The sequence below is a fragment of the Malania oleifera genome, chromosome 1, assembly GCF_029873635.1.
Source record: "Malania oleifera isolate guangnan ecotype guangnan chromosome 1, ASM2987363v1, whole genome shotgun sequence".
NCBI classification, from domain to species: domain Eukaryota; kingdom Viridiplantae; phylum Streptophyta; class Magnoliopsida; order Santalales; family Ximeniaceae; genus Malania; species Malania oleifera.
Genome location: NC_080417.1, coordinates 122,653,138 through 122,681,083, shown reverse-complemented (window position 1 = coordinate 122,681,083; position 27,946 = coordinate 122,653,138). Strand labels below are relative to the sequence as shown.

Genomic DNA, 27,946 nt, shown 5'->3' with positions numbered 1-27,946 from the left:
CCATTTCTTCTCAATTGATTTGATACTACCATAACTCATGTATAGTAGTCAACAATAGATTCAGTAGATTTCATTTTTAGAGATTCGAAATCACCTCGCAATGTTTGAAGACGAATCTTCTTTACTTTGTCTGCACCTTTGTGTGTTCGCTGGAGAGAGTCCCAAACTTCTTTGGATGTCTTGGCGGAGGCGATGATTTCAAATGTGGCTTCATCAAAACCTTGGTAGATTATTGACTTCGCCTTGCAATCCTTCTTTTGATCGGCTCGCAAGGTCGTTATTTGAGCATCCGACATAGCTGCTTCGGCTTCTTTTGATGGACTTTCTTTGTACCCATCTTCAACGATGTCCATGACATCCTGAGCACCTAGAAGGGCTCTTATTTGAATCGACCAGTTGTCATAATTCTCCCGGGTCAATTTTGGAATGACCGCTTGGGTAGCACCGTTCGCTATTGAGTTTAATATATAAAAACAGAGAGATGGGGGTTGATTTTGAAAAATCTAATGCCACCAATGTGTTCAGAAGGTCGAAAAACCTTAGGAACTTATTTTGGGTTGCAAAGAACCGGTCCAAAAATCACTGAATTGACTACAGGAATTTTTGGTGGTTTTTAAACAAGCCGGTTTAACTTAACGACCGTGTTAATGACGTTAATTCTCACCTTTGGGCCATGTGGCAACTTTTGCGCGTGCCGCATGTTGGCGGCTGGACGCAGGTCAAAAGGCGGGTCGGGTCGCTTGGACGGAGCCAGTTGCAGGTCGCTGAGTCGGGTCTCGGATCGGGTGGTCGGGTCGGGTCTCGCCAACCGGGAAAGGAAGATGCATGTGAGGCGCTTGGAGCTCGTGTCACTGATTGTCGGAGTCTACGTCGGCGCGTGCGGCACATGGGAAAGGCGCTAACAATGCTGGAGGAGCGTGTGAACGCGTGCCATGCTTCCCGAAGTCCGTTTGAGATGTGGTGTTCACAGTTGGAATTGTCTTGACGCGAATTTCACAATGGTAGGTTCAATTTTGGATTTTGAGCAACTTCAAATCTAGGAGAAAATTGAATTTTTTCTCTGTTCATCTATTTTTGGCGTATTTTAGTGTTCCTAAACGCTCTGATACCATTGATGGGTGGAGAGGAACGCTCAGTCACTGGTTGTGACTGAAACTCAGTGAGAATAAAGGTAATAACAATGTATTTCAATCTGGAAAAATATAATGGAATTTCAGAAAACAACTCTCTCTCTTTCTCTCTCTCTCTCTCTCGCTCATTGGTTTTACACTCATAACACATCACATATTACATTGCACACACACACACTTCTATTTATAGCAGATACAAAACCACAATAATCAACAAATGCAAGCTGGTAGGTGAGGTTGATGACCGTCGTTCAATAGAAGCGGCTGGTTGGTAGCTGTCATCAACCATTGCTGCCACTGTTCATCGTCAAGTTTATTATTTCAACAAATGGCTTAAGCTTTAGGTCAAGTTGGCGGTCATCATCTCACCCTTGAGGACTTTGTCCAAATAGTAATAGTACTATAAGTTAGTTGTGGAAATCAAAATTCTAGAAAATAATAAAAGAATATTTTTCAACTTTTTTATAAATAAAAATAAATAAAAGAATGTGGTTTTTTATATTTGTTTGAAAATTAGAAATGGAGAGTAAAATATTTCAGCAAATAGTGCTAAATTATTTCTATTATTTCATTTTCTTGATACGAATGTTGTAAAACTACCAAAAAAAAAAAAAGCTGAATTTGTTCTAATTTTTTAGAAAATTAAAATTAAAAAATTAAAATTATTTTTCATAGCTAACTCTTAATGTCTACAATTGGCATAACTTTACTAAATCATTCACACACATTTTTTATTAATAAAAATATAATCTAAAATCATTATAAAAATTAAAATAAAACTAAATAAAATATCCTAAAATTTATAAAAGCTTTGAAAAGATAGAAATATCCTAAACAAAATATTCTCATCTCTTTTTAAGATTATTTTGGGAATTACAAAAGAAAAAATTAAAAGAGGAAGTTATCAAAGTGTACGTTAGGTAACAGAGACCGCCACAAATTGGTAAATATACAATGAAATTATAAGAAATAAAACAAATACAAGAAATTTATGTCGTTTGGCACTAGACATACATCTATAGACAATCCGACAAGTTTAATTACTATCAAGATAAAGAGAAAATACAATAAAAGAGTGACACTCTTTTTGCTTCACAATTGTGAAAGACTAACAACAATTTTTCTAATACAAGAAAATAAAAGTGTGCAAGAGAAAGAATTTAAGGTGAACCCTTTTTACAATTTAGACTCTATAAGCTTAAACACACATGTACTCTTACTCACATGATAATGAGACACACTCCTCATATAAAGATCCAATATGCAAATAATGTCCAATTACCATACTACAATTGTTTAGAATTTTAGGACATTTTTGAGTGCGAAAAATAATTTTTTTGTTTTTCATTTCAGTTTTTCGTAATATTACAAAAAAAATAATAATTATTTTTTTAGTTTTATAATAATAATAATAATAATAATAATAATAATAATAATAATAATAAAGTTTTGACATAGTTTATTGGTTGAAATAGTTTTATTTATTTATTTTTTTAATGATTACAAAATTTTACTTTATTTTCTAAATTTTCTATATAGAATATATAAATGTTTGAAAATATTTTTTTATTTTTTTAGGAGTATGAATTTTAAATCTTAAATTTGGACTTGTGTGAATTATAACAAAGTATAATATAATATTATATTGTATTCCTTCCAAATCCTTGAAAATTCAAATTCAAGTTCCAAAATTCATAATTTCAAATATTGTGTTACATAATTTTTGAAAATTTTTTACCTCCAATTTTAGAGGCACAAGGAAAGAATTTCCTGTTTTCTAAATTTTCTATTTATATTTATAATTTTAAATTTTTGTTTTTATATTTATATTTTTCTCAGTCAATGTTGGTCTTAATTGTTTTTTTTTTTATTTTTAATTTGGGTATAAAGAAACGACGCCGTTCCTATACTGTAGAAGCTAGTTACCCTTCCCTGGTTTCGCAACCCAAAATGCAAAAGCACAAAAAACGCGCCCAATCTTCCCGTCTCCTCGACCTCGCTGCAGTTCTCTCTGACTAATCGAAACAATTGAAGAACGCAGAGGTATGGTTATTCCTCCCATTGCCTTTGTTATTGATGAATGTATGTGTACACGTATCACTGAATTCAAAGGCAAAATGTTCCTGCAATGCTTTTTGTTTTTTGATAACATCTATATTGTAATTGGGATTATAGCATTATTTGTTCCCCTTTCACATGGGGTTTTTCTATTTCTCCGATTAGTTTCTGGAAACATGTCTGAAGATAAAACCCAAATCCTATATTGGTCAAGCAGGTTGGTGGGCACTGTCGATGGACGGTTTTTGAAATCTCATCGTCTAAACTGTAAAGCATTTGAGACCCACCGAGAAATTTTTTTTTTTTTCATAGATTTTCTCTGCAACCAGATGGAACATATGAACACAACAATGATTCTACGCAGCTACCTAGCTGACGCAACCCTTTTCGCGTTTATGATTTTTGTAACTTTGGAGGGGCTACATTTAACTTGAAGAACAGTTCTTTATTCATAAAACAACGAAAAATTTTACCAATTTCTAAACTTTATGCTGAATGGGTGCATGTGTTGTGATATGCAGCATCAATCAGCATGGAACCTTATTTTTTATACTCTTAGTCAATTGATCTATCACTAAAGCTAAAAGATAAGGAATTAAAGCAGATCTTTGATGAACACCTATGGTGATTGGAAATTTCTAGTCTCTCCATCTATAGCCCTTACACTAGTCATTACTCCATCGTACATATATTTAATGACATTAGTATACTTACTACATGCACCCTTTTTTTTAATATTCACCATAGAACTTCCCTAGGTATCCTATCATATGCTTTCTCTAAGTCAATAAATACCATATGCAAGTCCCTTTTCTTTTTCCTAAACTTTTCCATTAATTTTCTTAACAGATATATAACTTCTGAGTAGATCTCCCAAGCATAAAACTAAAAAATTGATTTTCTGAGACCTTCGTTTTTAGCCTTAATCTTTGTTCAACTTCCCTTTCCCACAGTTTAAATCTATGACTCATAAGTTTAATTCCACGATAGTTATTACAATTTTGAATATCTCCTTTATTTTTGTATATAGGTATTAAAGTGTTTTTCCTCAATTCATCTGACATTTTTTTAGTTTCTAAAATTGTGTTAAATAAATTAGTTAACCATATAATTCCATTATCACCTAAACATTTCCGAACTTCAATTGAAATGTTATCCGATCTGTAGCTTTTTCATTTTTCATTTTTTTTAGTTCAAACTTAACTTCGTTAACTTTAATTTTGCGAATAAATATCATATTTTTAGTTTTTTCCTCATTTATCAATTCTAAGTTTAAGCCTTCTATTTAGTTTTCATTAAACATCTTACTAAAATAACTTCGTCATCTTTCTTTTATATCTTCTTCATTAAACAAGACAAAATCATCCTCACTTTTTATACATTTTACATTACCTAAGTCCTTACTCTTTCTTTTTCTAACTCTAGCAAGTTTAAATACATTTCTTTCCCTTTATTTTGTATCTAATCTATCATACAAATTATTAAATGATCTATGTTTAGCTTTAGTAACGACCTTTTTTGCATCTTTTCTCGCCTCTTTATACTTTTCAAAGTTACCGTTGTTTCTACATTTTTGCCACATTTTATACCAAGTTTTTTTTTTTGTCTTTATCACTTTTTGGATATCTTTATCCCCCACCAACTTTCTTTGCTACTCGAGAATATTTTCCTTGATTTACCTAAAATCTATTTTGTTATCTTTTAAATAGAGCTAGATATCCTACTCCAATGAGTATTTGTATCTATCACATCATCTATAGTCCAATCACCATCTTTGATCATTTTATCTTTAAATTTTATTATACTTTCTGCCTTTAGGTTCCACCACCTAGTTCTCTTACACTGGTTTATTTTATCCTTTCTCTTCCATTTTTTAATTCACATATCTAATACTAGGACTTTATGTTGTGTGCTTAAGCTTTCACCTGAAATAACTTTACAATCCTTGCACAATAAACAATCTACCCTCCTAGTTGAGAAAAAAATTATTTGACTTTTATTTTGTCTACTTTTAAAGGTCATTAAGTGTTTTTCTCTCTTCTTAAAGCAAGTATTCATTGTAATAGAATCATATGACATAGCAAAATCTAAGATCATCTCCCCAGGCTCATTTTTGTCTTCATATCCATATCCTCCATATATCCTCTCATAACCTTTATTATCCCTTCCAACATATCCATTCAGATATCCTCCTATGAATATTTTCTTAGTCCCTGATATGCCTTGTATAATACTATTCATATTTTCCCAAAATTGTCTCTTAAGATTTTCTGCTAAGCCTACTTGAGGAGCATAAACACTAATGATATTTACTATCTCTTGGCCTAAGACCATCTTGATTTTTATAATTCTATCCCCTACTCTATTTACATCTACAATACTATTTTTTAAGTTTTTTTCTACAATAATTCATACCCTAATCTTATGTTTTTCATTTCTAGTGTACCAAAGTTTAAATCTTGATATATCAATTTCTCTAGCTTTCTCCACCGCCCATCTAGTTTCTTGAAGGCAGATTATATTAATTTTTCTTCTAATCATTGTGTACATAATTTTCATGCTTTTACCCGTAAGTGTCCATATATTCCAAGTTGCTAATCAAATCCTAGTTTCCTGAATTAACTTCTTTACCTGCCCACATCTAGAATGATGCAAGAACCCTCGCATATTTGACACCGTACCCAGGTGCCGACACGGCACGTTGCTTCGGGGCGACGACCTGGCCCACCCTCACCCACTTTTCCTACACTCGGGTGGTACAACTGCAACGTGTCGCTCGTAGGGGACGCCCTAACAAATATTCAGTAAGGATTCATGTCATAGTGATTTGACAAATTTTACATTCGCTGTCAGCTACCTGAAGCAACCCTTCTCCTTTACCCAGACTTGGGACCGCATGTGTGTGAAAAGATTAGGACATTAAGTGCATCACAGGTGGAGTTAGTTTTTTCAAAATAATGATTGAAATTATTGTTTGAAAATGAATACAGGAATTTATCAAAATAATTAAGTGCATCTATGCCACTGCTTAGCATTAGAATGTTACTCAGTTGCATGGTGTTTCTATGTTGGCTTTACATTTTTTTTTTTGTTGTTGTTGTTTTTCTTTCCTCATCCACAAATTTGAGTCCTTCATCTGGAAACAGCTTTTATACAATGGACAGCACCGGGCTATCTTCAGGCGAAGTCATGGCTAAACTGGTTGAAATGGGATTTGAATATCCATCTGTTGAGGAAGCTATAGAAGCAGTGGGTCCGTCAGTAGATGATGCCATTGAGTTTATTCTGAATGATTCTCGTAGGAACAACAAGGGTGTGTCAAGTAGTTCCCAATGTTCCATCAGCAATGGAAATGCTCTGGGTAAAATAGCCTCATCCTTGTCACATTCTTCAGGTCAAATGAGACAGTCTAGCATAACAGAACATCTTAAATTTATGAGCAGACCCAAGCGAAGCAGGACTAATGCTTCATCGGATGTGTCAGGCTCTGAGTCGCTGGTGTTGCCCAAGCCTGTGGAAGAACATGAGGAGCTTTTGTCTAGTATGGGTTGTAATATGCAGGCCGTGCCAGAATCACAGCCAGTTTACTACCAACAAGAATTGGAGATTGGATCAGATTGGGAGCAAAAGGCCAATGATATCTTGCGCAAGCATTTTGGATATTCATCCTTGAAAAGTTTCCAAAAGGAAGCACTGGCTGCTTGGGTAGCTCGCCAAGATTGCCTTGTTCTTGCTGCCACTGGATCTGGTATTATTTATCCTGTTTTTATCTAGGTATGCCACTGTATTTGATGCTTAGGTTTGTCATCATTTGAAACAATCATATTTTTTGTAGGGAAGTCTCTGTGCTTTCAGATTCCTGCATTATTGACAGGGAAGGTTGTGGTGGTAATCTCACCCCTGATAAGCTTGATGCATGATCAGTGCCTAAAACTAGCAAAACATGGGGTATCAGCTTGTTTTCTTGGGTCTGGACAGCCAGACAGTAGGGTGGAGAAGAAAGCGATGAGTGGCATGTATGACATTATTTATGTATGCCCAGAGACAATACTGAGGTAATAACTAACTAGTCTATTTGACTGGAGAAATAAATTTTTGTCTCTATACTTTCTGAAGAAAAGAAAATTAGTTATTTGTTTTTTGCAGACTGATAAAACCACTTCAGAGGCTTGCTGAGACTCGTGGGATCGCACTGTTTGCAATTGATGAAGTCCATTGTGTTTCAAAGTGGGGTCATGATTTTAGACCTGACTATAGGTCTGTTTAATCATCTGTCATATCTTTTAGTCACCCTATCCACCTCTCTTAAGTTTCTTTCCATAACAATCGCTAGTCTAGGAGTGGTTTTACGATCTGTAAAACAAATGCATATTGGTAAGTTACTGGATCATTTGCTGAAAGCTTTACAAATCTGCTGCCAATATGTGCAGATAGCTAATAGGAGTTCTTAACCTCTTCTATGTTTTCTTATTGTTTAGTGGTTACATACACAAAAACATGATAGTTCTATGATTAGGAGGGTGATTGGTTCCACCCTTGAATTATAACTTGAGCATTCCTGCATGTACACTTTAGTTACTAGTCAACTATGTCTACCAAAATGAAAGTTATAAATACTTTCTCTGCCCCTAACTCCCCATAAAGCATCTGAGCTCTTATATTAGTTGGAATTACCTCAACTTATTCACCTCTTCCTTCATATATGTTTTAGGCGATTGTCTGCATTGCGAGAAAACTTTAGCGCCTGCAGTTTGAATTTCTTAAAATATGATATACCACTGATGGCATTGACTGCTACTGCTACGATTCGTGTTCGAGAAGACATTCTGCAGTCACTGTGCATGTCAAAAGACATAAAGATTGTGCTCACTTCATTTTTCCGGCCAAATCTTCGATTTTATGTAAGTTGTTTATTATTTGGAAATATGGTCCGGAGCTTATTTATTTCTTGAAAGCTTTGCTCTTGTGCTATCCCTTGGATTAGATAACTCTTAGATCTTTTTTTGGAACTGTATACAATTCTTTGAGTGAAAAATTTTAGGTGTTAATCTGTTTATTCTCCGAGTACAACTTCATTCATAATTCTTTTTGTTGTCGTCTTTTGTAATCCCTTCTGCAATTTGCAGGTAAAGCATAGTAGGACATCTTCTCCATCTTCTTATGAGAAAGACTTTCATGGCTTGGTAGATGAATACACTAAAAAGAGAATGAATGGTCTAAAGAAACATTATGTGTCAAAAGATTCAGATAGTGCATCTGATGACTCCAGTAGCAGTGCCAATGACAGTATGAATGACATCGACAATGTTGAAGATGGTTACTTTGATGAAAATGATGATGAAGTAAATTCTGCAGATGAGAAGAGCTCTACTTTTTCAAAGGGGAGACAACTGTCAGTTAAATATCTGGAAGATGAGGCTGACGTCATTCAGACTGTGGATGACTGGGATGGTATGACTTATTTCTAAAGTCCTTTTATGCTGTTACAGACCCTAGGATTTTTTTGACCTGCAAGATAAGACTTGCTAGCACTTGTTGAATATAAAATGGGGAAAAAAAAAAAACACTGTTTATAGTTTATACCATTGCATATTGATGATTATCTAATATAGAATCTCATCGCTCTTGTTGTTGCAGTTGGCTGTGGTGAATTTTTTGGACAATCTCCTGCCGAGGACTGGGGGTTATGTGAATCTTCTGAGGCACTTGTTCCACCAACCAAGTTAGAAGAAAGATTAAGACTTTTTCATGAGCCCCTAGAACATGGACCAACTATCATATACGTCCCTACTAGGAAAGAAACATTGAGCATCGCGAAGCACCTTTGTAGACTTGGTGTCAGGGCAGCTGCTTATAATGCAAAGGTACTGAACTTAGAATTCAATTACACCAAAATAGTTTAGAGCACAGATTACCTGCAGATTGTTTCAAGCTGTGGTCCTCCAGCTCTTTCTTCTCAGTACTCCATTTTTTCATTTGGTTTCTTTCTTTCTTTATTTTGCGAAACAATTGATTGGGTATGTGAGCTTTTCCAGATTTGTGCACTAATAATAGTATTTTATTGTTCTAATTTTCTTTTTTCTCAGTTACCAAAATCACATCTAAGACGTGTTCACAAGGAATTTCATGAAAATGATTTAGAGGTATGAATGAGTAGTGTACACTGTTGAATATTGGAGATGGATAATTCTTGATCCCATTATATTTCCATGAATTTGGACTTTGAAACAAGCCTTATGCTTTACTTTGCAATGTGCTCCATTTTTTTATTTTATTTTATGAAACTTGCTCTTCTCTAACCTCTAGGTTGTTGTTGCAACAATTGCTTTTGGAATGGGGATTGACAAATTGAACGTACGACGGATCATTCATTATGGTTGGCCACAGGTCTATTCCCATCTCTGTAATGCCTGTTAGTCTTGCAGTTCTTTTTCTTTGACATTCTTTTCAACACAGCATAAATTAATAGTTCACTTTCCTATGATGGCAACCTATGCAACTGATGAGCATAAATTAGTATTCGCATTCTGTCATGGCAATCTTGCAATGGATGAAAAAGAATTTTGAGTTTTTTTTTTCACCAAATTGGGGTAATGAGGAAAATAAAATACAAAAATAGGGTGAAAGGAAAACATATTACAAAAATGGGGTTGTCTGCATCTTGAACGGACAAGGGCAGGACCCACAGAAAATGGCCGATCCTTGTTGCCGATTCTTGTCTGCGTCCCCAAAATGCAGACCAACTTAAAAGAGTGGAAAGGGGTAGGGGTGCTGTAATTACATGCATTTATGTACAATACATATATATATAAAATAATATCTCCATATTATATCATATATAATTATAACATATAAAGAGTAAACATTACTAATAATATTAACTAATAATGAATGTTTATTACTTAGATATAATAATAATAATAACTAGCTGTGGGCACTCAATCTGTGCATGTTCCAGTGCTTTTTTAATATATATATATATATTAAGAATTATTTGTGGAGAAAATTATTAATTATAAGGTAATAACTAGCTGTGGGCACCCAATCTGTGCATGCTCCAGTGCTTTTTTAATATATATTTATTTTTAAGAATTATTTGTAGAGAAAATTATTAATTATAAGGGTGTTTAGGATAGTTACAGGAAGTTATAGGGGTATTTTGGGACAAGTATGGATAGTTATAGTGATGTTGTCAGTTTTTTTTTTGTTTTTTTTTAATTTATATCATAAAGATAAATTTGACAGTTGTGAAAAAAAAAATACCAATGGAGAATTCCCTATACAGTATTAGAGATAAGTTTATAATATTAATAATTACTACATATAATAACTAATAAGATTGACGAGAATATTGTCAATTAATTATACTACAAATAATAATAATAATAGGACTACAAATAACAATGTTAAATAGTAACAATTTACAAATTAATATTATGTAATTATATATATTCTTTACAATAATAACATATATAAATATATAATATAATTTAGACATTAACCCACCCAACTCCGCTTGTGATGCACTTAATGTCCCTAATATTTTCACACACAGTCGGTCCCAAGCCTGGGTAAAGGAGGAGGGTTGCGTTAGGTAGTTGACAGCCAGCGTAAAATTTGTTAGATCACTATGATATGAATCTTTATTGAATATTCATTAGGGTATCCCCTACAAGCGACACATTGTACATATACCACCCAGGTATAGCGAAAAGTGGGCGAGAGTGGGCAAGACTAGGTTGCCGCCTTGAAGCGATGTGACGTGTCGGTGCTCGGTGTTACGAGCTGACTATTTTCACACCTTTGTGAAAGGACCGTGCGGCGCTAGCTAAAGCAGTCTTGCTCAACTAGCTAGCCTATCGTTTACCACAATTCATCCATGAAACATTTTCATTAGCATTCAATCAAATATCAGCGGAAGTAGTAAGCAATTATGAAAGCAGTGGCAAGCGAGCAGTAAACATTGAAGTAACGTAATTCATTAACAACACCTCCATTAACATTGTGTGTTTAGCAAGGGAGGCAAGTAGGCTAAACACATTGACAATAGCTAGTGAGATTTACAAGATTGATGAACACTCACCCTTCCCTAAAGAGCTTTACATGCAATTCTCATCCTGGCACTAGGAAACTTTGAAGTGATCGAGGAGTCATACGACCTTATTTGGCATACAAAGAAACAACTAGTAGAAAATAAACCTATACTAGTATTTACATGATGGAAACTCATCCCCAACGCATAAGACAAGCGGTCACAGGCAAGCATAATGCCCTGAACAAGTTAGGCTCGTGACACTCCCCCACTTATGTGGTTGACGCCCTCGTAGACTTTGATGCTAGGTACACTTCAACTTGGACCACAAACAGTTGCATTTCTTCCGCAGAAATCCAGATGATTTCTTTATCATCAAGGCCTTTCCACTTTTCTAAGAACTCCCGCTGCTTCTTTCTTGAGGATATGAACTCTCTGTCTGCAAGGATATCTTCAACTTCACGTTTGTTAGGTTGCACTATCTTCAAATCTACTCTGTTTGACTGAATTTTGCTCGGATCGTCGGTGTCGGCGTTGAACGGCTTAAGGTAGTTGATGTGAAACAGAGGATGCACTTTCATCCAAGTCGAAGGGTCGATTCTGTAAGAGGCCTTCCCGACTTTGGCCAAGATGGGGACTGGTTCTTCACATTTGCGAAGTAGTCTCCTATATCGTCCTCGTAGTGACCTGATTTGTTCAGGATTGAGCTTAACAAGCACCAAGTCACCTACGTTGAAGTGTTGCGGTCTTCTCCCCTGATTTGCCCACTTCTTCATCTGCTTAGAAGCTTTCTCCAGATAGGCTCGAGCAATCTCTGGATTCTATTTCCATTTTTTGGTGAAGATGTACGCCCTGGGACTCTTTCCTCTGCACGAATCATCCATTGTGTGAGGTAACAGCGGTTGCTGGCCTGTAACAAGCTCAAAAAGACTCTTGTTGGTTGTTGAGCTCCTTTGGACATTGAAATAGAACTGAGCCACATCAAGTAGTTGCACCCAATTCTTCCGATTGGCATTGACAAAATGACGCAAGTACTTTTCTAGTAGTCCATTAAATCTCTCCGTTTGTCCGTTTGTCTGTTGGTGATAACTCGAAGTCTTGAAGAGATGTCAAGATATGAATCAATGATTCTAAAAAGTTCTGCTAAGAAGTTGCCAGTGAATCTTGAGTCTCGGTCACAAACAATGTCTTGGGGAACATTCCAATATTTCACAACATTCGTAACGAATAATTGTGCCATCTACTCTGCCGAACAGTACTTTGGTGCGGCTATGAACATACCATACTTCAAAAACCAGTCTATAATCACAAGTATAGACCCTGCATCTCCCATTCTGGGCAGATTGGTGATGAAGTCCAGTGAGACACTTTCCTACAGTTTGGACGATACTGGTAGGGGCTCCAGCAACCCTGCACTCTTCTTCCGCTCCACCTTGTCTTGTTGGCAAGTGAGACAAGTCCGAGTATAATCAACCACATTATCACGCATGTGTGACTAATAATACCTCTATTTCAGTAGTTCTGTTATTGGAGTCATTCTCCGTGAATACGCCTCTATGAACTTCTAGTAATAGTTGGTAAGGCCAAGTAAGGAACACAACTCCTTCACAGCCATGGGGATCTTCCATTCGTGAATCGCCTTTACCTTCTCCATATCCCTCTGGATATGACCTTGCTCAATCACATGAAATAGGAATTTGTTGCTCCGTTGAGCGAAAGAGCATTTCTATTTCTTCACATATAGACTGTTTCCCCTCAACCTATTGAACACCTTCCGTAGATGCTCTTTATGTTTCCTCTGAAACAACACCGGTGCTCCCAACGGTGCTTTGGAAGGGCAAACATATCCCGCTTCCAACAACTCATCAAGTTGTTTCCTCCGCTTTGCTAGCTCTAGAGGCGCCATCTAATATTGCCCTTTAGCAGGTGGTTTCACTCCTGGCAACAACTCGATCTCATGCTCCATAGCCCGTCGTGGAGGCAATTTATGAGGTAGCTTATCCGGCATCACCTCCTTGTACTCATCCAACACTGCTTGGATGGTCGTAGGCACCTGCTCTTGGCCTACTTCTTTATTTACCAACACAATGCTAGACATGTTTGCTCACCCTTTCTTAATCCCCCTATTGAGTTGCATGGCTGAAAGGAACTTCCCATCGTCTCCTTTCGTTGTAATGGCTTGCACCATGCAAGGGTGATCTCCCATTAGACATAGGGAACCAGCAAAAGGCATCAACACTGCCTTCGTCCCCCTCAAGAATTCCATTCCTAAGATGACTAGAAAGTCATCCAATGGCACCGCTGTGAAATTCGCATGACCTTCCCACTGTCTAAGCTTCATAGTCACTTGCTTGGCTACTCCCAGAGTAGGCTGGGCTAAAGAATTAATTGCTTTCATGCGTCCTGTATCCTTCTCCAAGGATAAGTTGAGTCTCCATGTGTTCAACTACGAAACAAAATTAAGAGTAGCCCTGGTATCAACTATAGCGCGGGTACTCTTCCCATTGATCTTCAAGTCTTAAACATTAGTCCTTTTGCTTGTGTAACTTTCGTCTGCTTTTCCAATGCGCTCACCTGACGCATTGCACCCACCCTCAGGGTATCCTCCTCTTCCACATCGCTTTCCACCACTTGTTTCAAAGTGGAAGCTTATAAGGCATTGAGGGATCTCTTGTGTGGGCACTTCATAACTCTATGAGGGCCTCCACACAAGTAGAATGAAATTTTACCCGTTCCATTGGGTGTGTTGAATCCTCGAGACGATGAAGCTTCCTTTGAGGTTGATGCCTTATAGTTGGCTCCCCCACTTTTGGGTTTGCCCTTCTTGAAAGACTTTCTGCTATTTCCATCTCTGCCAAATGCTTTGGACGAAGTGGCATTATCACTAGCGTAGTCAATCACGTGTTCCGCGGTAGCTTGTGCGGTGGACAAGTCTTGAACTCTTTGCCTATGAAGTTTAATTCTTGCTCACGACTTCAACCCCTCAAAAAAATAGAACAACTTGCCCTTCTCCGACATGCCCCAGATATCCAACATCAAAGTAGAAAATTGTTTCACATATTCCCTGATTGCCCCAGTATGCTTGAGGTCTTTTAGCATTTTCTTAGCATTATACTCAACGTTCTCAGGAAAGAATTGGGCCTTGAGCTCTCTCTTAAAGTCTGCCCAATTATCCACTACACAACGTCCATTTTCGATTTCACTGTACTTGGTATGCCACCATAGTTTGACGTCACTAACCAAGTACATGGTCGCAATATCCACTTTCACATGTTCTGAGGCCATCCTCACAGCGCGAAAGTACTGCTCCATATCAAACAAGAAGTTCTCCAACTCCTTGAAATCACGGGCACCCCCATGCGTCCTAGGTTAATACGTTGGTCTTGCTAAACCCCGGAGTGTTAGAGTTTCCCATAGCAAGAACCATTAGATTCATCTTTTCATCCAGATCAGCTATCCAAGACTGCAAAGTTTCCACAGCATGGTGAAAGTCCTCTGACATTTCACCTATCAAACTTGCTTGATGCTTTTGTGATCCCATTACTTCATCAATAAGTTCCCTTAGTTGGGTCACCTCTACGGCCACATTGTTGATTGTTGTCTCAGTTTGTGCTTCCAGCACGCTGATTCTCTCAGCATTGGTTGGTGCCATGGTCACTTACCAAAGCTTTCCCAATCCCATAACGAAGGAAATTGAATTCACGTAGCAATTTACCGAGCTATGATACAAGGTGTTACAGACCGACTATTTTCACATATTGTGAAAGGACCGTGTAGCGTTAGCTAAAGCACTCTTGCTTAGCTAGCTAGCCTATCGTTCACCACAATTGATCCATGAAACACTTTCATTAGCATTCAATCAAATATCATCAGAAGTAGTAAGCAATCATGAAAACAGTGGCAAGCGAGCAGTAAACATTGAAGCAGCATAATTCATTAACAACACCTCTGTTAACATTGTGTGTTTAGCGAGGGTGGCAAGTAGGCTAAACACGTTGTCAATAGCTAGTGAGTTTTACAAGATTGATGAACACTCACCCTCTCCTAAAGAGCTTTACAAGCAATTCTCATCTTGGCACTAGGAAACATCAAAGTGACTGAGGAGTCATACTACCTTATTTGGCATACAAAAAAACAACTAGTAGAAAATAAACCTACACTAGTATTTACGTGATGGAAACCCATCCCCAACGCATGAGACAAGCAGTCATAGGCAAGCATAATGCCCTAAACAAGTTAGGCTCGTGATGGGGTACGTTGTCAAATAAGCAAGAGTTCCCGCATCATTCAAAACGTGGGCGGGTAAAGACGTTAGTTCAGGAGACTAGGATTAGATTAGTAACTTGGAATATAGGGACACGAGTAGAAACACAGAAATTATGGGCACAATGATTATAAGAAAAATTAATGTAATTTGTCTTCAAGAAACTAAGTGGGTGGGGGAGAAAGCTAGAAAAATTGATGAATCAAGATTTAAACTTTGGTATACTAGGCAAAAAAACATAAGAATGGGGTAGGAATTATTGTAGACAAAAACTTGAAAGATAGTGTTGTAGATGTACACAGAGTAGGGGATAAAATTATAAAAATCAAGATGGTCTTAGGCCAAGAGATAGTAAATACCATTAGTCCTTATGCTCCTCAAGTAGGCTTATCAGAAAATCTTAAGAGACAATTTTAGGAAGATATGGATAATATTATACAAGGCATATCAGGGATTGAGAAAATATTCATAGGAGCAGATTTGAATGGACACATTGGAAGGGATAATAAAGTTTATGAGAGGATACATGGAGGATATGGATATGGAGACAAAAATGAGCTTGGAGAGATGATCTTAGACTTCGCTATGTCATACGATTTTATTACAATGAATGCTTGCTTTAAGAAGAGAGAAGAACACTTAATAACATTCAAAAGTGGACAAAATAAAAGCCAAATTGGTTTTTTTTTTTTAACTAGGAGGGTAGAACGTTTATCGTTTAAGGATTGTAAAGTTATCCTAGGTGAAAGCTTAACCACATAACATAGAGTTTGTGTTAGATATATGTATCAAAAAATGGAAGAGAAAGGATAAAATAAATCAGTGTAAGAGAACTAGATGGTGGAACCTAAAGGGAGATAGTATAATAAAATTTAAAGATAAAATTATCAAAGATGGTGATTGGATTATAGAGGATTGTGTAGACACAAACATTCTTTGGAGTAGGATAGCTGGCTTTATTAAAAAAGATAGCAAAAGAAATTTTAGGTGAGTCAAGAGAAAGATTCTAGAATAGCAAAGAAAGTTTGTGGTGGGATTAAGGTGTTCAAAAATCCGTAAAGACAGAGAATTTGGTATAAGATATGGCAAAAATGTAGAAACATGAATAATTTTGAAAAGTATAAAGAGGCAAGAAAAAATGCAAAAAAGGTCGTTAGCGAAGCTAAACATAGATCATATAATAATTTGTATGATAGATTAGATACAAAATAAAGGGAAAGTGAGGACTTAGGTAATGTGAAATGCATAAAAAATGAGGATGACATTGTCTTAGTTAAGGAAGAAGACATAAAAGAAAGATGGTGAAGTTGCTTTAGTAAGCTATTTAATGAAAACCAAATGCAAGGCTTAAACTTAGAATTGACAAATGAGAAAAAGATGAAAAATATGAGATTTATTTGCAAGATTAGAGTTAACAAAGTTAAGTTTGCACTAAAAAAATGAAAAATGGAAAAACTATAGGACCTGATAACATTCCAATTGAAGTTTGGAAATGCTCAAGTGATAATGGAATTATATGGTTAACTAATTTATTTAACCCAATTATAAAAACTAAGAAAATGCCAGATGAGTAGAGGAAAAACACTTTAGTATCGTGGAATTGAATAATGGAATTATATGGTTAACTAATTTATTTAACACAATTATAAAAACTAAGAAAATGCTAGATGAATAAAGAAAAAGCACTTTAATACCTATATATAAAAATAAAGAAGATATTCAAAATTGTCATAACTATCATGGAATTAAACTTATGAGTCATACGATGAAATTGTGGGAAAGGGTAGTTAAACAAAAATTAAGGGTAGAAACAAAGGTCTTAAAAAATCAATTTGGTTTTATGCTTGGGAGATCTACTACAGAAGCTATATTTCTTTTAAGAAGATTAATGGAAAAGCTTAGGGAAAGGAAGAGGGATTTGCATATGGTATTTATTGATTTAGAGAAAGCGTTTGATAGGGTACCTAGGGAAGTTCTATGGTGGGTTTTAGAAAAAAAAGGTGTACGTAATAGGTATATTGATGTCATTAAAGATATGTACAATTGAGCAATGACTAGTGTAAGGACCATAGGTGGAGAGACTAAAGAATGTCCATTCAAAAGAGGTGTACATCAAGGATCTGCTTTGAGCCTCTATCTTTTTGTTTTAGTGATGGATTAATTGACTGGGAGTATCCAAAATGAGTTTCCATGGTGTATGCTGTTTGCAGATGATATCGTATTGATTGATGAAACTAAGGCTGGAGTAGAGGTTAAGTTAGAAATTATGGAGAGAAGCTTTAGAATCTAGAGGCTTTAGGATAAGTAGAAATAAGACAGAATATATGAAATGTAATTTCAATAATAGGAGGAATATTGGAGACAAAGTTAAACTTGATGATGTAGAAATAAATAGCACTTGTAGATTTTGTACCTTGGATCTATTATGCAAGCTGAAGGAGAAATTAAAGAGGATGTAATGCACAGAGTTAAATTAGGTTGGGAAAAACTGGAGAAGTGCTTCAAGTGTGGTTTGTGATCGTAGAATACCCTTAAAATTAAAAGGAAAATTTTATGGGACGGTTATAAGACCAGCTATGCTATATAGATCAGAATGTTGGGCAACTAAGGAACAACATATGCAAAAAGTGAAAGGTTCCGAGATAAGAATGCTTAGATGGATGAATGGTATAGCATTAAAAGATAAATTAAAAATTGAACATATTTGTAGTAAGTTAGGCATAGCTCTTGTAGAAGATAAGATAAGGGAGAGGCGACTCAGATGATTTGGACACTTGCGACGTAGGCCATATAGTGCGTTAGTGAGGAAGAGTGAGTTAGTTATTGTGAGGGGTAGTAGAAGGGGTAGGGACAGACCTAAAATAACTTGTAATGAGATAGTGAGTAAGGATTTAATAGTCCTGAATTTGTCGAAAGAAATTGTCCATGATCGCATAAATTGGTAGAAAAGGATTCATGTAGCCAACCCCACCTAGTGGGACTTAAGGCTTGGTTTTGTTATTGTAGACATTAATCCAACCGCCCACGACCGAGCACTCCCCCCCCCCCCCCTCAAATGGTTTGATTACCTGGCCGGTGACTTTGCACACTTTCTCAAACTGGTCCATATTTTGGAGACAGGCAAGAATCTACCGGGAAGAACCGGCAGTTTTTTGTGGGTCCAACCCTTGTCCTATGTTCCCTCAAGAAATTTCAACAATTTATCTGCAGTTCTTGATCTATTTTTTGGTATATCAATTTTTTTTTGTTTGGTGTTGCTAGATTCTTTTCAGCAATTGTTTAATTGCAGAGTTTAGAAGCATATTACCAAGAAGCAGGTCGAGCTGGAAGGGATGGCAAATTGGCAGACTGCAGTAAGTTCATTTTTAGTTTTTGAGAAATATATTGTAGGCTTGCTAGAAAGCATAGTGTTTGATTTTGGTGAATTATTCATGGTAAGTTGGATCAACAATGTCCATGCATAACTTGTATCTCAAAATCAATATTTGTGACACATTTTCAGAGAATGAGTTTTAACATTAGAAATGAATGGAACTTATGACGAACCAATATAATGGAGCCCTTATAAATCTTTTATTGTCACTCCTTGTTAGATTTGGCTGTTTTTCATTAATAAAAAAGACCAAAATTTCCTTCTAACTACTCTAGATAAAGTGTGTTTCGAGGCCACAAGACTCCCCACTTTGTGAGGGTGGGGGGATGGTCATCACCACGTACTCAGCCTTACCCCTGCTTTTATGCAAAGAGACTGTTTCCTTGAACTCGAACTTGTGACTAACCAGTCACTAAGGAGCAACCTTACCGTTGATCCAAGGCCTGCTCTCAAACTAGTTCAATATAAGCTATATTTTCTATTGTCACCTATAATATTTTTTTTTGGGGTTCTCAAACCATTTTATCTTTGGCCTTCCTCTAGTCATTTTGGGACCTTTAACTCAAATTAAATCACTTTATTAAACTTCTTTGTATTGATCTGTGAAATCATAAACTAGTCTCTATACTATAAAAACTGAAATCTATTTTAGTCTCTATGCTTTTAGTTAGTACAATTGAGGACTTGAACTTACTGATCTCATGCAATTATATTTGTTGTTCTAATTAGCACAACTAGGGCATGCATAAAATGTTTAAGTAACATCACATATTGTATTACTATTAGTTCCAAGGAGCCTAACGTTTAAAAAAACACACACAAGAAGCTTTAACCCTGAGATGATAATTCATTATGCCTTCATTAACATGATGCATCGTCAGCATAAAATAATTTCAAACTGTAGTGCATATTTTAACCAATGGCAACTGTGTTCCACTCGGATCCCAACTAATCCACCAGCAGAGGGATGTTCCCTTAATTCCCACCCTCCAATTCATAAACTTTGACAACATTAATTGAACAAAATTAATATGTACAAGTACTAAATTGTATTAATTAAAATTATAAGGATTAGAATATATTTCAGTTAAGAGTATAAGGGCTAACTTATCTTTTCACTCTTTTCTAAATAATACATTATTAAAAGGTTGATGTGGTGTATGGAATATAAATTGACAAATCTCATCTCTTGTATTTATGTTTGTGGTGCATTTTTGGGCATCTAAACTTATTCATTTTTCCAAATAATACATTATTAGAAGGTTGATGTGATGTCTGGAATATGAATTGACAAATTTCATTTTTTGTATTTATGTTTGTGGTGCATTTTGGAGCATCTGAACTTAGTCACATCTGCATTTATTTGGTAAATTATTACTGTGTAATCTATTCCTCTTTATCATTTTTTGGCACTGGATGGTTGTTCTAAAACATTTTTTTGATTGTTCAGCGATCAGAGTTGTGCTCCTAATATCCTATTGATCCAGGCAGCATCAATGATCTGCAGCCATGAAAGATGGGAGGGAGGAAAGGGGGAGAAGGAAATTATTGACATAGCCCTAAAGTACATGAACATTACAAACAAGCCTACAAAATACATAATCCTAATACAAGTAAACTAAACACATAATTAAACAACTAATTAAGCACTTTTGCATTTAGAACCCAATAATCCCTGGACCCTATTCTTGGACATAGGCCTTTAAACTGGGTTGAAATGATCCATCCAAATACCTGCTTCTTGTCCTAGCCACCTATCCTCTGTCTTCAAACTTCAAAGGCCCTTTTAAGATTATACAATTTCTGTTTTGTTTGATTTCCCTCTGTTCATGAAGGTAGAGGTCTTTAAAATAGAATAAAATAAAAAGAACTTTAGCTGGCTTTTTTACTATATTAATAATAATCTAACCTCCATTTGCAGACTGAGAATTAACTTGATAAAGACATAACCCAATTGCAACTTTAGTGCATGTTTAAGACGTATAAGTTGACATGCTGCATGTTTAAGACATACAAGTTGGCATTCTGCATTTTTAAGACATACAAGTTGACATCTTTATGTTCCAATGTTTTTTATGTATAAACCCTGTATATGCACTCTGTACACATGCACAAAAAAAGCTACAATATCTCTATCATTTATGGCATGTTATTTTTGTGTCTTATATGCACAAATATTAGTAATTTTTTGCAGAACCACACTCACTCTATGTACAAAATTCGTACTTCTTATGAGCTGGTAATTCTAATAAACAAAGCAAAATCTTTTCAAGAAAATACACACACGTGAGCATACTTATGAATGTACATATGTGTTTTTCTCTCAATGTGTATGTGCTATTATGTATATCGGTTCATTTGAAGTGGTGGTGCATGTAAGATGGTTAAGAAGACAAAACCAAGTCTTTGAGTTTCGCTATGTGGGGTCAGCTACATGAATCCATTTTCACCATTCTACACTAACTAGGGTAAGAGTAAGACAGTTAAGAAGAGAAGAAAATATAAATACAGTTGTAATTTTTTAGTAATTTAAGAAGTTAACTATGTGGCCACAATGCTCTTAGTCAATATGAAAGCCAAGTTTCTTGAAACCTATATTTTCCCTTTAAATAGTTGAGGATAACAACATAAATATGTATTTATGTTTATATGCATGCACACTTGTGTGTGCATGTGTAAATGCTATGTGTAGCGGTCTTGTGCCCAACTCCGGTGAGGTATTGTCTGCTTTGGCCCACTGGCCTCATGGGTTTGTCCTATATGAGGCACCTCACATAGTTGGAGCCTAGACCATCTTTATATACCCAAGATCTTCTTAATACACATCCAATGTGGGATTGTGACATGCTCTCCCGTCCAATCTTTGACGCCTTTGTCAAGGTGGCTTACACCTCTGTGTAGGGTTCATCCACATAATAGTACTCTCAAGGTGGCTCTAATACCAAATGTAACGGTTTTGGGCCCAACTCTAGTGAGGTATTGTCCACTTTAGTCCACTGGCCTCATAAGTTTGTCCTATAAAAGGTGTCTCACATGGTTGGAGCCCAAACCATCCTTATAAGCTCAAGATCTCCCTAGTACACATCTGATGTGGGACCATAACAAGCTCTCTCGTCCGATCTTTGACGCCTTTGTTAGAGTGGCTTACACCTCTATGTAGGATTCACTTACATGATAGTACCCTTAGGGCAACACTAATACCAAATGTAATGGTCTTGGCCTCCAGTGGGTCAAAGCGGTCAATAGCTCACCGAAGTTGGGCCAAGACCATTACGTTTGGTATTAGAGCCACCCTGAGTGTATTATCATGTGGGCGGATCCTACACAGAGGTATAAGTCACTCTGAAGAGGGCGTCAGAGATCAGATGAGAAAGCACATCATGGTTACACATCGGATGTGTATTAAGGAGATCTTGGGCTTATAAGAATGGTTTGGGTTCCAACTATGTGAGGCGCCTTTTGTAGGACAAACCTGTGAGGCTAGTGGGGTAAAGTGGACAAAACCTCACCGAAGTTGCACCCAAGACCGTTACATTATGGGTGGCTAGAGTAGGAAGATTTTGAATGATTGTTTGCATGGGAAATGTGGCAATATAGGCTTGCAATAGAAGGTCTTTTTAATATGACAAGGAAGAAGAGTGCTGTCTGAAGAGGATGTTGTTAAGTGGTCTAAACTTGGAGTATCCCATTTGAAGCGTCTCAGTTTTGAACATTATATATGTTGTTTCATTTACCTTTTTCTACAGTTCATTTCCTGTATAAGACAATTTGAAGGAGGCATTTTATGATATTTGGCTTGGGAAGAGAGATTATAAAGCACCTTCTTTTTTCATAATATTGTATGTGTGTGTGTGTTTGTGTATTGGTCTCATAGGGTGTCATTTATGTTGCCAAAAATTCTAATCAAATAGGGCGCTTGGAATTAAATAACTTTTTTTAATTGCACAAAGGATTAAATAGTATTATTTATTAATATTTAGATAAATGTGTTTGGTTTTGTCAAGCAGTTTTATATGCAAACCTGTCAAGGATTCCCACACTTCTGCCAAGTCAAAGGAGTCAAGAGCAGACAAAACAAGCTTATAAAATGTTATCTGACTGCTTTAGGTTTGTTAAACAGCCCCTTGAAACATTGTTTGTTTTATCAATGTAAGACATTTTATTGCCATGCTGGTCACTTGCAGATATGGAATGAATACTTCACATTGTCGGGCCAAAATGCTTGTGGAGTACTTCGGGGAGGATTTTAGTTATGAGAAGTGTCTTTTGTATGTAACTAACTTTTTCCATCCTATGTTTTAACTTGGTTACTTGTTTGGTTGAAGTTATTTCATAGACCACATCTCTCCATAGGGTTGAATCACTAATCAGCTCACAATTATGAAGCAAAGCTATGTGTCTGCTACAAAGACACTGTCCTTTATATCTTAAAAATAGTGGTGTGGATTCTCATGACAATAGTTCTTTCTCTCTCTGCTATATTTTGACAAGATCACTGAGGTGTATTTATGCTTGTCAAAGAAACTGAAAATTTTTTGTTGGAGATTCTTATTTGCAGGTGTGATGTCTGTGGTGATGGACCTCCTGTGATGCAGAATTTGAAAGAGGAAGCAGATATTTTCATGCAGACTATTGCTGCTTATTACGTGAGTGACATTAAATTCTACCGTACCCCCCCTAAATTTCTTTTTCTTTTTCCTATCTTTCTGTCGGCATTGAATTGGTGCTGTTGAATGCACTTGGTACTAAAATGTATTGAGAGCCTGGAATTTTACTTTGTTTTACTATCTAAAGACTTGTTCGACCACATTTTCTTTTGTTGCTTATTTTACTGCCATCAGTTCATTCCAAGCAAAAACCATTCCCTTTTGGCATTAATATTGTAGAATGTCAAACTTAACATTAGATATGTTTGTTTCGGCTATCATCAACCATCCCACTTTTCATCTGCTCTGTTTAAATAATGTTTTCTATTGAAATGGAATGGAAACAAAATAAAGCAAGAGAAAATTTGTTGAGGTGCTTCTGAAGAGCAACTGGCAGTATGATTTTCAAATTTCTAAATACCTAATCAATGCATTTTATTCATGAATGTCATTGTTGTAATCTTTTACTAAAGCAATTGTTAATTTCAGGGAAGGTGTAGTTATGTAGATGACTCATTTGATGATTTAACATGTGATATTAAACGAGGGAGATTCATGGAGAAGCCAAACATCCGGATGCTCGTCAGTAGAATAAGGGAACAGGTAGTTTTTGGATCTCGTACCCTTTCTCCATGCCCAAAACCCAATACAAAGCGCGCGCACACAGTTTTTTGCACCCGCACATGTGTGCGTGCATGCTTGTGTGCAAGTAGAGCATATGTGCATTCTGAATCCTATGTATGTAGCAAGCATTTGTGTTAAATTCTTGAAATCTTCTAGAATGTGTATCATTTGCTTAGTTTGAGATTTTGGTGTTGATAGAAAATTTATTTATTTTTTGCTTTGTCATTCTTCATGATTTGTCTTTTTCCTCTTTCATTGCTCTTGATGGGGAATGTATTTCTTGAAATTTTTTTCACCTTTTAGTACATGTGTGAGAGAGTTTGGGCGATATAGAAAATTTATTTCCTTTTTGCCTTACCATTATTCATAATATGTCTATTTCCTCTTTCTTTATTTCCTCCCAAAGTAAAGGCTTTTCTTTGACTGGCCAGAGTTGGCACCAGCAATCTGCTTTCTCTTGAGGCGTGTATGATGTGTTACAACAACGATGAGTCACTCATTTATTCTCACATTGTTCAGTGACTTGAAGCTTACAGAATGAGTATTTGGTTTCTTTGGTGGATGTTGGGTGTAAGCAAGCTTTTTTTAGGCTTTTAGTTGACTTCTTTTTCATACTTTAGGAGATGTACGGATTCAAGTAGGGTGTGGGTCTGTAAACTTTCTTTAATGGCACTCTTTTCAAGAATATCACTATTTAAATGAAAACGTTGCAGTATGTGTTTGTAAAGTTTGAAGGTTCTGTAAAAATTTTACTAGGCATCTCCACTGAGGATGCAAATGCTTAGGCCTTCAAGATCAGCAGCAGCTGGGCATCCTTGAAGTGCTTTCTATTCACTTGCTTTCAATTGGTTAATAATTAGGTTGAATTGGAGTCAATCAGTTTTGAAAGTCAATCCAAGAACCACCTCACCATGTTGGTTGGCAAGTTCTGTGCAAACTATGCCATCTGGTTTTCCACGTGGTTGTATTAGATTTTGTGGTTCTTTAGCTAGCTGTTGACAAGAAAAAGGAGGGAGATACTCGGAAAGATGATTTTCTACATTCCATGATAAATTTGCTTCCAATTTAAATTCTGTGTCCATGATGAATATGCCTCCTCCAATCATGTTCAATTTCAATTGTGTCTTCTAGCTTGCAAAAAAACTGCTACATCTGTCACATTGTTCTGATGCTTAAGAGACAGAAGGTTAACAGGCTTCTGTTTGATGATTTTCATGCTTTGATCAGTCTCAAAAATTTATGGCAACTGACATGCTATGGTGGAGAGGTCTTGCTAGAATTTTGGAGGATAAAGGATACATTAGAGAGGGAGATGGCAAGGTATAAATTCTATAACTTTTGTAGTTTTCTGATTGTCAATTTCATAGTCTATATCATCATAATCAAAATAATGCTCACATATTATTTCAAACCTGGGGTGTCTGATCCCCTGGGATACCGAGGACATCTTAGCTTGTTGGCATTGTTAGTTGCACAACTAACCATATCTTTGGACGGAATAGAATTGAATTTGCCACTCTTCTTTATATTATTTGTTCCATTCTATTCCTACCTCATTCTGTCAACCAAATGTGATGCAAGTGCGTTTTCTGATTGACCAAACTGTTCAGCATGTTTGCTTTAGATGTTTTAATCCAGACCAAGCCACATACTGAGCCATATCTTATGGCTTACATTGCAAAAATGCAAGTTCTTGGGAATGGTTTGAGAAACCATATTTTCAATTCTAGGGCATATCCATCTGTCCCGTAATAGCGAGACCAACAGGTGCTGAAATAAACTCCTTAACCTTTTTAATGGAGCTTTATGGGAAACAAACTGCAAGCACATAAGCACTTAGAAGGTCTTTTATGCAAAGTTTCCATATTCAGCTCGAACAATATGCTGCTGGTTAAATTTAATGAGCAAGTAACAATAGTGCCTTATATTTGTATTGAGCATATCATCAAATAAGTCAATGCATCTCTGCATATGTGAGTGTGCATCAATGCACATGCACAAACCATGCTGATCTTGATGTTTTTTACTCAAACGTCTTTTGCAGACGTGTGTTCAGACAAAATTCCCAGAGCCAACAAAGCTAGGATTGGAATTTTTGCAATCCAATGCACATCTAACGTTCAACATTTACCCTGAAGCAGATATGCTGCTCTCCATGAGAAACCCCAAATCTTTTTCTACATTCTCAGAATGGGGAAAAGGCTGGGCTGATCCTGAAATTCGTCGCCAGCGCTTAGCAATGAGGCAATCTAGAAGAAAGCCACGGAAAAGAAAATCTAAGAAAGGTCGCCCAGATATGAAAACAGTTCGAGGAAGATTGTCAGCAAAACTATTGAAACAGAAACAATAAATTGTACAATGTTCTCTGAAGTTGTTTTCCATTTCATCTATATCAATTAATGTACATCTTGAAGTTTGGAATCAGTTTTTGTTCTTGTGATTGTTGTCACAGACAATTCCCACAAATAATTGACAAATAGTGCTAGAATTGCGTTAGTGTGTTTTCTCCGTAATGAATTCATGAGAGGATAATCTTGATAGCAGAGTTGAAGAGTTACTGTATGACTCGCTTGTGTTGGTTCTTAAGGAGATCTGCGAAGGATGCAGATGCACGTGTGCAATGTGCGATAAATTGGGTAGACGGAATGAGAAATATTGGAGAAATGATGGGCTTTTGACCTCATCGACTTTTTTCAACAATATTTTAATTAATTGAAAGCATTTTGACTAGTTTTTAACAAGTATATAATATATATTAGGGCAAAAGATACTAACTTTTCTTGAGATTTGAGAAAAAGATAGGGATCTCTCCTAAAGTTTCAAAAAATTCAGAGAGGTTTGTCAAAAAACACAAATTTTTTCTTATATTTTACTAAAACATAAGTCTTTTGAAGGGAGGTTTGTGTCTTTTTGCTAAATTTCAGATATGTGGGATTTTTGAAACCTTAGGGAAGATTCTTATCTTTTTTCCAAATCTTAGGAGAGGTAAGTATCTTTTGCTCTATAAATCAAAATATAGCATATTATTAATATGGTTTTTAGTTAAATTTCAGTTACAAATCGAAGTTGAAAGCCAAAAACCAAATAGAAGTAGAAAACATATTTCATTTTTCTAATTTTTAGTTTTTCAAAGAATTATAAAAATTTTGACTTATTTTTTAATTTTTTAAAATTTGTATTAGAAAGAAAAAAATAAAATAATAAGAATTTGTTTAAATGTGCAAAATAATTTTCAATTTTTTGCTTCTAGATTTCAAAACAATTAGAAAAAAGGCAACTAGTTTTTTAATTTTTTAAAATTTATATTAAGTACTAAAAATTATGGATATTGGGGTTTAAATTTGGATTTGTATTGATTTAGAAGAAATTTTATGCATAATGCACATGAATTCCATGCTCTCATAGGAAAAGTAGAGTTAAAAATTTTAGAAAAGTAAAGAAAAGATGTTTTCCAATCTTTATATAAATTTGAAAAATTAAAAACAAGGTAACATTGTTATGAAAAATAAAAATAAAAAGAAAACTACTTTCAAGTGAAATTTTTTTTTGGGTCTACTACTAAACACATGAAGCTCCCAACATTCCAATTGCATTTTATGCTCTCATAAGCAATTTGTGTTCAGCCTCTCCATTATAATTCAAGTTCTCACACTTTTGAAAGTGGTTTTTTCCCAATCTATTTCACTTTTCTACTATTCATTATTGTCTCACTATTTATTTGTTCCTTATGATTATCAAACTAACAATGTCTTAATGTTTTACACATCCATGCACAATTTAATATATACATGTATAATATATTTATATGTATTTTTGAAA

The 27,946-nt window shown here is 35.7% G+C and overlaps 1 protein-coding gene across 6 annotated transcripts; it reads left to right on the top strand.

The window, feature by feature from the left end:
- The first annotated feature begins 3,044 nt into the window (after window positions 1-3,044).
- On the top strand, window positions 3,045-26,623 carry LOC131162866 (ATP-dependent DNA helicase Q-like SIM). Of its 6 annotated transcripts, none has more exons than XM_058119471.1 (17): window positions 3,058-3,173; window positions 5,834-5,992; window positions 6,335-6,936; window positions 7,024-7,243; window positions 7,335-7,445; window positions 7,900-8,089; window positions 8,315-8,639; window positions 8,826-9,052; window positions 9,275-9,331; window positions 9,495-9,575; window positions 18,774-18,837; window positions 22,865-22,964; window positions 23,042-23,125; window positions 23,416-23,503; window positions 23,993-24,106; window positions 25,355-25,447; window positions 26,172-26,623. In XM_058119471.1, the coding sequence occupies exons 3-17, from the start codon at window positions 6,345-6,347 to the stop codon at window positions 26,475-26,477; spliced, it is 2,652 nt and encodes an 883-aa protein (XP_057975454.1). In that variant the 5' UTR covers window positions 3,058-3,173; window positions 5,834-5,992; window positions 6,335-6,344; the 3' UTR covers window positions 26,478-26,623. The 6 variants fall into 6 exon arrangements, with proteins under 6 accessions (XP_057975458.1, XP_057975467.1, XP_057975454.1 ...); XM_058119490.1 differs by lacking the exon at window positions 5,834-5,992 and having other exon boundaries at window positions 3,071-3,173; window positions 6,335-6,549; window positions 6,673-6,936; XM_058119475.1 differs by lacking the exon at window positions 5,834-5,992 and having other exon boundaries at window positions 3,045-3,173.
- Window positions 26,624-27,946: the final 1,323 nt, after the last annotated feature.

Excerpts from the sequence above, each read along its gene's own strand:
- LOC131162866 (XM_058119475.1), top strand. The coding sequence starts at position 6,345 with ATGGACAGCACCGGGCTATCTTCAGGCGAAGTCATGGCTAAACTGGTT. Across the intron at positions 18,838-22,864 it reads TGGCAAATTGGCAGACTGCA|TTTTATATGCAAACCTGTCA; the intron begins GTAAGTTCATTT and ends TTTGTCAAGCAG. Across the intron at positions 23,126-23,415 it reads AGTTATGAGAAGTGTCTTTT|GTGTGATGTCTGTGGTGATG; the intron begins GTATGTAACTAA and ends TCTTATTTGCAG.